At 41.6% G+C, this 9,784-nt stretch overlaps 3 protein-coding genes across 3 annotated transcripts; 2 read left to right on the top strand and 1 right to left on the bottom strand.

Moving 5' to 3' along the window:
• Positions 1-383: 383 nt before the first annotated feature.
• On the top strand, positions 384-1,922 carry fibina (fin bud initiation factor a). Its single transcript, XM_020935001.2, has one exon. It carries the CDS (start codon positions 516-518, stop codon positions 1,140-1,142), a length of 627 nt encoding a protein of 208 aa, XP_020790660.2. The 5' UTR covers positions 384-515; the 3' UTR covers positions 1,143-1,922.
• Positions 1,923-3,991: 2,069 nt separating this feature from the next.
• Positions 3,992-7,331, bottom strand: tmem276a (transmembrane protein 276a). The gene is made up of 4 exons (XM_020935268.2): positions 6,147-7,331; positions 5,673-5,786; positions 5,442-5,579; positions 3,992-4,761 (listed from the first exon to the last, which is right to left on the bottom strand). Exons 1-4 carry the CDS (start codon positions 6,541-6,543, stop codon positions 4,514-4,516), a joined length of 897 nt encoding a protein of 298 aa, XP_020790927.1. The 5' UTR covers positions 6,544-7,331; the 3' UTR covers positions 3,992-4,513.
• A 438-nt stretch (positions 7,332-7,769) lies between these two features.
• On the top strand, positions 7,770-9,633 carry spi1a (Spi-1 proto-oncogene a). The gene is made up of 5 exons (XM_020935191.2): positions 7,770-7,922; positions 8,075-8,165; positions 8,244-8,428; positions 8,929-9,094; positions 9,168-9,633. The coding sequence occupies exons 1-5, from the start codon at positions 7,902-7,904 to the stop codon at positions 9,476-9,478; spliced, it is 774 nt and encodes a 257-aa protein (XP_020790850.2). The 5' UTR covers positions 7,770-7,901; the 3' UTR covers positions 9,479-9,633.
• Positions 9,634-9,784: the final 151 nt, after the last annotated feature.

Here is a 9,784-nt window from a genome sequence, read left to right as displayed (position 1 = left end):
CTTCATCAGATTCAAGTTGGGAACGAGGCAAAAATTTGTTTATAGGCTACGCTACTGTGTCAACGGAGCCAAGTATTGTTACTGTCATTGAGCTGATGAGGTTCATTTAGTCAGAGTTAGTTTTACAGTGCCTTTGTGGATTCGTGCTCTTTAGAGACAATATGAGGTTTGTTTGTTTTTTGGCCAGAGAGATGAATAACATAGTAAAAAACAAATTACACACTTACTATACCTAAAGCTTCTTATTGCATCATGTCGATATCTTTCTGTATCTAAGAGGAACATTTTGACACATTACATCAGAGACACTGAATGAGAATAACTAAGTTTAGATACTGTTCGCACGCTTATGTTTCCCCTGTGGTTCTCTGTGTTTTCGGAGGGGCCACAAGGGGCCCCTGTTGGCTCTGTGGGCAGTGAGAGTCTGTGAGGACGGGGACCGTGTAACAAGAGTCCAGACCAAACCATTCCAGCTCAGGAGCAGAGCGCAAGAGGCAGACACGGAGGAGCGCGCGATGGAGCCGGTGCCTCTGCTGCTTGTCCTGCTCGCGTGTGGCCCTTTGAGCTGGGCGCTTTACATGGGGCCCCTGCAGCCCGAGATTACCAACGGGACCTTCCACCACTTCTTTGTCCCTGACGGAGACTACGAGGAAACCGAGGACCCGGAGCTCTGCCAGATGCTTTTTAAGTTTTCAGACGTGTCCCCGTGCGCCGCCGCACAACACGAGGACACCGCGGTGCGCGACGACTTCATCATCACTAAACTCCAGGCTGAAGACTCCGCGCGCCTCTTGGAGAGCATCGGGCGCACGATTACGCACGACCTGGACGGTGAGGACAGTTACGGCAATTTCCTCCGGAAGGAGATCTCCCAAATCAGTGAAGCCTTCTCCGGGGTGGACAAGTCTTTGCTGGAGCTGGAAGTAAAGTTCAAACAGAGTCAAGACACAGAGCTGCGCGAGGAGCAGCAGCTCAACGCACACGTGCTCAAGCAAGTGGGGGACATCAAGGACACTTTGCGAGAGACCACGGACATCTCTCAGGGACTCAAGGACAAGCACGAGCTGCTGTCCCTTATCGTGCGCAGTCATGGCACGAGACTGAGCCGCCTCAAAACTGAGTATCTGAACACAGGCTCCTAAGAACTGACAGACGATTCAGATCAACATATCTCTTTAATTTGCCAAAGTGATACTTGGATGCACAGGACTGAATCAATATGAATTAAATTAAGTTAAGTTAATGAAGGAAACGCTTGCACAGCTAATACAAACTAGCCATTCAATATCTCCTTATTTTTAAGGCCAGCCACAGCACCTTAAACAAGGACTAGGTTGGTTTCATGTTCCCACCCTCCTTTTGTTTTTGTTGTTTTATGGAGTCACTGGGGCGTGCAGCTGCTGGTGTGACCCTTTGTGTGGCTGTGTGTAATTGGTGTCAGGAGCCAGCCAGTCTTGTCACTCTTTGTTTATTTTATTTTGTTCATGTGGATTATTAAAATATGATGTCATTTTTAATCTTCATAAAGAGAACCATGCTAATCTAGATGCAAAGTCCCCATGCAGACATCTTTTATTTCCTCATGTCATTCTGTCATGTTTACATGATCTCAAATGTCTGGGCTGACAGTACTTTGGATGCTCATCCCTCTGATGGTTTTTCATCTCCATTTGTGTCAGCAAAATCCTCTCTGAGACACCGGAGGTTTATGGCGCCGGCTTGTTTTGAATTCCTGAAAAGCAGCGCTGTGGGGCCTCCACATCACCATCTACTGTCAGGCTGTTTTCACTTACACACTGTATTTAATATTTTAAAGCCAGTTAGTGGTATTTCTTTCCACATAACTACTGTTTAAAATGCTCTTGTCTGTAGCTTGAGCTCAACGCTGTGCCCACTTCTGACAGAGATAATGTGCTCACATGTGAAGGAACCAGATGGGTGAAACTGGGTGTGATTTCCTCCGTCTGGTTTTCCTCACAGTCCCCTCTCTCCAGAGGGACCCCCAAGTTTAAAAACAGCCCTCTGGAACACCACAGTCAAAAAAATATGGCAAAAGGGAAAAATATGCTATTAAATGCAAAAGGAAACCAGTGGATTTGAATAAAATTTCCTAAGTAATTTGTTATTCTGATTGGGTATGTTTTAGTGTCAAGTGTCCTTTTTGCTGTTCCTAAGATGGCCAAAGAAAATGTATTTCATAGCATGCAGTGGTTTAAATATAAAATCTATTTATAGTTTTAAATATAAAAATATTTGTGCCTCCTACATAAAGTGTTTTAAACAACTGGCCCTCAAATAATACTTTTGAGCATCTTTACACTTACCACTTTACTTTTTATAATCACCCTTTGACTTTTTGTTAGCATCTTCTTTGAGTGGTGAAACAAAACCACTTGTGCAACTGTTTGTTCAGTTTTTACCAGATATTTTTTACCATTTTGCTCACATTTTTCACTTTTGTATCCTCCCCACACTGACTAAAAGACTTGACTCTTGCCATAAACTTTATTTTACAACATGTCCACCCATGTCCACCTTCCACCTTGTCCATCGTAGCTCAAATGATTCAGTGAAATTAAAAAAAAGTTCAGTGTTTGGGTAGTGTCCCTTTTATTTTGGCCTGGGGCTTACTGTCAGAAGAATGTCTGCTCTTCTCTCTCTCTTATTTAAAGGACAAACAAAAAAAGGTCAGGAATGTGGAGCAGTGTTGATCTGGGAGCGCACTCATCCGTCTCTGTGCCAAAAACCAAACCCCAAAATCCAATGCCTCCCTGGAGCAGCTGCCGTGCTTACATTGCTGAGCCCACTGGAAATATTAAAGAAACTACTACGTTAAACAATCAGTGCATACTTTCTTTGCTGTTATTTTAGTGTTATTAAAGGTGCACTATTTCACTTGTCTGGAGGTAGCTTGTCTCCATGGAGATGTTATGGCTTTGACAGGAATGTTTCACAGTATGGAATTAAATTTATCTAGTGTACATTTATTGATGGTTTTATAGCCAAAAATACACACATTATTATAGGCAGGGTTACCTCTCCACACCTGCAATGTAGCTAAGTGGTATAACCTGTCTCTATGGAGATTGGTACATTTATTGCCATACTGTGGAACTGATACAGTTACGCAGTGCACCTTTAAACAGTGTTTCATGTACTAGGAAATTGGGTTTGAGAGATCATAATTCAGGCTTAAACTTGTATGGAAAGCATTCAGAAAACCAAAACGTTACATTTTAGTTCCTAGTTCCTTCAATCAACTAGTCTGAAAATAGCATTTTATGTATTTTTCCAGTCAAGGCATAAAATAACACAGTAAAACATCTGTTGTTTTGTTTTTTTGAGGTTTGAGACCACACCATGTCACAGAATTAATGCAAAACATGGAGTGACCTCATAAAAATGCATGTTTAACTCAGACCATATGGAGTAATTAGACCTGCTTTAACATGACTATACGCCCAACACTTTTCATGTATGCCCACAGCAGGTGTTTCCAGTCAGCGACAGTGTGACAAGACCCACTCAATCACTCTCACACACTCTAAATGTTAATCCTGACATATACATACACACATACAAATAACAGTATCGATCACAATAAGGTGTCATTGTGATAACATGGACATAGTAGATGCTTTATCTTAACAGCATCTTTTGAAAGTTGTTACAGAAATACAAAAGTCTCAGTCCCTATTGCTGAGTTGAATGAACTGTGAGCAGGGGTCAGGTTGTGAACACAGCACATAGACTTCCTTGGTGCTTTACCATGTAGATTTTTACTGAAATGCAGCATTTGCAGTCTAGGCAAGTGTAGTCTGTTTGATTTTCCTTGTTTGGCTTTGTCACGCAGTGTAAAAAATTTAGTCACTGGCTCTTGTGGTTGGTTGTAAAAGCAGTGACTTACCCAATTTTTATTAGACATCCAAAAATGAAACTCTTCCAAAGACTAAAACAGTCATCTGGTGTTATGTTTGGAAGGAGAAAGCAGTTTTGCAAGGCTTCTTTTATTCTTTAAAAATATTTCCATTGTTAAGACCTTGAGAACAACAAAACATTTTCTCAAACACAGTGCGGTCTTAATGTTTTCATGTTTTCATCGAATAAACACAAATGCATCTGCATACATACAGTTGAAAATACATGTAAATATTTTTGATGAATACATCATGATACACAGTTGCCCTTTTGAAATGTGACAGACCACATCATAATATTCAATACAGATTTCAAAGTTGTGCTATCAGTTTCCTGCCAGTTACAAGTATTCTTTTTTCAAACTGGCAGATTCAGCAGAAAGTTTTGTATAACTATTCTCCTCTTGAAGAGCAGGCAATAACACGGAACAGTTCATTCAGAAAGATGGAGCAAAAGAAGCACCAGAAGAACTGTGATTCTCTTCAGGTAAAGTCTCTCCTTGAGTCCATGTGCGAGGTGTGTCTCAAAGGGGAGTCCCCGTGTAAAAGTCCACAGCAGGGCTCCACACTGATGTCTGCATGAACACTGAGCGCTGTCACACACAGCCATTCTCCTGCCGAGGCTTGTGTGCCACAGGGGTCTGTGGGGGGTACAGGGAGGGGGCCAGAGTACACAGGAAACCAGCCAGGAGAGTCAGGCCCAGCCCACCCCATGCACAGAACATGGACCAGCCATAACCATGACTGATATCCTCTGGGATCCCAAACATGTAGCGTGGATAGCGTGACAGTTCAAAGTTGATTCCAGCCACACAGGTGCAGAGTGAGATGATGCAGCATGTCCCTGACACAAAAGAAGGTAACTATTTAGACTCAAGACTTCACACCTGCCTATAGGACCAAACTCCTATAGGTAGGTCCTATAGCATCAAGATGACATCACAGCAGCATTACCATGCATGATTGTTTTTTTTAATATCAAATTAGATAAAATTGCCCCATTTACATGTGAGCTTTAATTCAGATTAAAAATAAGTGAATTCAGAATAATTAAATCGGGATTAAAAAACATCATGTAAATGTGGCCAATGTCATGCTGTGGAACAGTATGGACATAGCCATAACCTCTCCATGGAGACGAGTGAGGCAGAAATAGTAGAAATAATGCTCCTTCAAGCAACAATTCAGTGAACAACATACAAACAAAAATATGTGGTAACTGGATGTGTTTGCAGAGCCATGACTGTGACACTGATAAATAAAGAAGAATCCATGTATAATAGATGCAGGGGCTATTATTTCACGTAGCCTACATTTGTAATTTGTGCCTAAGTTTAGTTCATGTTAAACTGCACTGGAAACTTTACACAACAGTCACATTATATTACATTTAACCACTCTCAATAATAAACAACCTATTTTAATTTAGTGGTGCAGAGCAAAGCTGGACAGTGTCTGCGTTCACGCTGCCCCTTGGTGGTGAGACTGAGCAGTGCAGTCTTTATGTAAAGTGCGTCCTCTTACCTCCCATGAGGAAGAGCAGTCCGGCCACATACTGCATCAGATCATGCTCCTTACAGCAGCCCAGCACGCCTATGATCCAGCCAAACAAGATGATAGATATGGCCATACCTATGAAACTGGCTGTCATCCTCTGGAGATCTAGGAAAAATACAAACAGAGGCAGAGTGAGACGATCTGTGCACATGTTAAGTAACAGCTTAAATAGATGGAGAAGAGACTGAAATCACTCACGGAGCGCGTGCCACTCATCTTGGCGTATGGTCTTAGTCAAATTGACAGGCAGATTCCTGGGCAGCGCGGAAGATGAGTAGTAGTATTTTATTGGCGTGCAGCGTGGGACCAATCCTGCGCGTGTAAACAACATAAGTCAAATAGGCGCTGAGACAGGATACCACAAAGCTCTCTGCTGCCACCCCCACACCCTCACCTCTCTGCCTCCCAAAAGCACCTCTTTATGCTCCATCACCCACCCGTCCACCCACACCACAAAGGGACAAGTGCAGCAGCTTATCCTTTCTATCTGTGTTACTACAGCGTGCTCCTTCTGGCAAAATCAGCACTGGATTGTTACTGTACTCCGTGTTCAAGCACTGCGTAGGCCTGAAAGGGCTGTGCGCATCACCTTGGATAGCGCATTCATGACACAATAAGGCTGCCAATACAAAACACACACAAGGCGCGTGAACAGTAAAACAAAGCACAAACCTTTAAAGATTAAATCCTCCGTTTCCAAGTCAAATCCCTCTCTGTGACACTTCCTCCATAGTCCGGTGATAGTGGAGTTATATTGCCGACTGCAGAGCGACTCCATGGCCGAGGCTAGGGGCGAGAGGTGCCGCTTAGCCCGCAGCAGCATCTCGCCGCTCACACTGGAGCCTTTTCTCTCTACGTGTTTCTCCTTTGGCAGCATCCGTAGAGGCAGGTTGGAGATGTATATGAAGCCGGGATCATTTCTTTTATTGGAGTAAGTCTTGCATCTTTCCCGGTGTCTCCTGGCGTCCGTCTCGTACCAATTGTCAGTGCTGAGCGCCACTGCTATAAGCCCCAAGGCGCAGAAAGCCAAACACAACCCCGCCACGGTTAAAGTCCTCATCGCAGCCATGTTCCATACACCGCGCTGTTTCCACGGGACGGCTCGCGCTCCGGTCCTGGCTCACGGGATGGATGGCTGGCTGGGTTGGCTCAAGCTGTCAGTGAATGAGGTGGTGCGGAGGAAATTGAGCAATACGCGCAAATGCAAAACACAGATGCATTGTACAAGCCTTCATAGTTCTACAATCAATCAAGCATAAATGAAATAGGCAATTGTAAAGAGGCAGGGGATAAACATGGGCCTCGCTGTGCTATTTTGGTTGTCTCCCCCTCTACGGCTGTGAATCGTCTCTAGATGATGGTCACTTCGACATCTCTGTCCAGCAGATGGAGACAAAGCTTCAAGACAAGCCCGACCATACTGTATGTTACGAGCGTAAGCCCTGCACGTACAGACCAGACAGATGGACAAAGTTGTAAACAGGAAATTCCTCATTCACAATTTAAAACATGAGCACTTTTTTGCAATCTGTTATGCAATGAAAACAAATAATTATACTACGTAGCCTCATGTGATGCATGCATTTTGGAGAAGCACCATCAAATCCATAATTTTATTCTCTTTTCATACCCAACGCAATAAAATCTGATATTTGTGGAGAGAAGTGATTTGTGCATCTAAATTCAAACACGGGACACAGTGGCCTCACTCCTGTGGGTGGATCTCATGGCTTTACTTCCTCAAATTGAGCTCTAATACCCAGTTAAAAGAGGAACAGACCAGATCCAAACTTCGCTTTTAGTTTCATCTCTTATTTTGTGTCACTTTATATTCTACTAAAGCAAGTACAGGAAGGGTGTAGTGAGTAGATCACTTAAAACTAAGGCTGTGCAATTAATCAATTTTAATCAACACCAATCTTCAGGCGTGTCAGTGATCAGCTTGGGGCTTTTAGTCAACAGTCAATCCTGTGTCAGCAAAAGTTCATGTTTGTAGAGCAGAGTTCTGATTTTTTATTTATTTTTTGTCTTAAATGGCAATAAGCCTGTGCTTTTTCTTTTCATTAAATCAATACTGATAATACCAAATACAGTTAAACTGAAAATCATGATTGGAAAATTATTAATTTATTTGTTGCATATTGCCAGTCTACTTTAAACCCTTCCTTAAATTATGCTGCTTGATTATTAAAAGTAAATTTCTCACCACAGAAAAATGTCAACATATCATAAAGAAATAAGATTGACATTGAGTATGTGGTCATCAGGAACTAACTCACAGTATGAATTTGATAATTGGCTGATATAAATGTCGCCAGTGAAGTCCAGTGCACGGCTCAGTTTCAGTTCCTATATGACTAATGAAGTTAGTGACACAGTAAAGCAGTAGGAAAAACTCAACATCAACAGACACTCTGCTCCTTTATAATGGATGGATACATCATCGCTGTAAGTATTTACACCCCAGACCACATATTGTTGTTTGGTTAATTTCATTTTTAAATACACAGTGCAAATCTGAGTACTAAAATGCCAATTTGGAAAAAAAATTTGAAGAAGAAAAATATAAGTGTTTTATAATAAGCCAATTTATTCCTCAGGGTTCAGAGGACATTGCTCCAAATGAGCCTGGGCCATATCGTCCACCAGCTGATCTCTATCCTTACCTGAATGTTGGGGATATTTATGAAGGTGAGACAATACAATGTCCAAAATAAATTTATAAACACATTTTGTACCAATGTTTAACTTATATTTATATTTTTTCAGAGCACAGGTGGACGCTGCATTCTGACCGCGTGCAGCCACCAGACTTTGATAACTCTCCCGTAAACCATTTGACCGAGCTGCAGTCAGTGTCACCTCAGCAGCTCACACAGCCTTTCCGCTACAGCACTGAAGCACTGCCTCTTCACTTAGACCCTCCACTCATCCCTCTGTCAATGTCCCCACAAGTAAGTGCTCTCAAGACACCTATAATGTTCATTGTTAACAGATACAACAGTGTAAAGGACATGGTAGGCCAGATTACATGAAAGCATTAACTCCATAATAAACAATATTATAAAAAGTATCATTGGGTATTTATAACAATGCATTATAATTGTGTACAGTCTTTTGATAATATCTTTTCTAAAATAATCAGCACAATCTTGTTACCAGTGTTAATAACTATTTTGCAAAGCAACTTCCCCTTTTTTATCACAGTGTCAGTGTTTAAATGAAAATGTCAGACTGAGTGTGTGATAGCCAAAACTGGCTTCAAATTTGTGCACATAGTTTCACTAATTCAACATACATTTCTGTAGTGCAGTGTGCATCAGGTCAGCTCACCATATTTTTGTGGAATTGAATCAGAACACCTATATCTGTATTCTTATTATGTTTATCTTTTTGTCCTGACACAAAAATGCAAAATTTTATTCAAGAAAAATATTGGTTTGGTTTGTCCTAGATCCCATATTATGGCCCAGCACTGTGCTACCAGTACCCACCAGCCCCCTCACCTGTCCACTACTATTCAGAGGAAGAACAGAGGGATGTTAGTCCACCACTGGAGGTGTCAGAAGGAGAAGATGAATATGAATCTCACAGGTTCTCATCTCTAAGAAGAGACACAAGTGAGTGGCCCATTTTGTAGCAGAATTTTAAATGCTAAATGAACAAACAGCTGAAACTCTACATGTTTTGTAGGTAACAAGAAGAAGATCCGCTTGTACCAGTTCCTTCTAGACTTGCTCCGAAATGGTGATATGAGCGACAGTATTTGGTGGGTGGACCAGGACAAGGGAATCTTCCAGTTCTCCACCAAACACAAGGAGGTCCTGGCCAGTCAGTGGGGCATTCAGAAAGGAAACCGCAAGAAAATGACCTACCAAAAAATGGCAAGAGCACTGAGGAACTATGGAAAAACTGGAGAAATTAAAAAAGTCAAGAAGAAACTCACCTACCAGTTCAGTGAAGACGTGCTGAGAAACCACTATTTTCGCCACATCTCACACTGAAAATAAGACAAAGCAGCTTATTTTTTCCACTGAAATAGTAACTGAAATCAGCCAGTGTAAATGTTATATTTCTTTACTTGTTTTTTTTTTTATTTAAACTATGTCGGATATTTTCTTTTAATTTCAGAAATAAAAAACGTCACATCTTCAAAAAATGTGGTGGCTCATATTACACCTTACACATTTCACTTCAGTTTAGTTTACTTAAAGAAGAGAAATTACAGAAAGGATAAGCAGCATAAGTTATCTTTAGGTTGCTTTTGTATTTTCCTTCTCCTAGTATGAGAGAAAGGACACCAAAACATT

This window comes from Boleophthalmus pectinirostris, unplaced genomic scaffold (assembly GCF_026225935.1).
Source record: "Boleophthalmus pectinirostris isolate CB_2022bp ecotype Guang Dong unplaced genomic scaffold, ASM2622593v1 HiC_scaffold_2, whole genome shotgun sequence".
Taxonomy (NCBI): Eukaryota; Metazoa; Chordata; class Actinopteri; order Gobiiformes; family Gobiidae; genus Boleophthalmus; species Boleophthalmus pectinirostris.
This window is presented reverse-complemented; position numbering and strand designations above follow the sequence as displayed.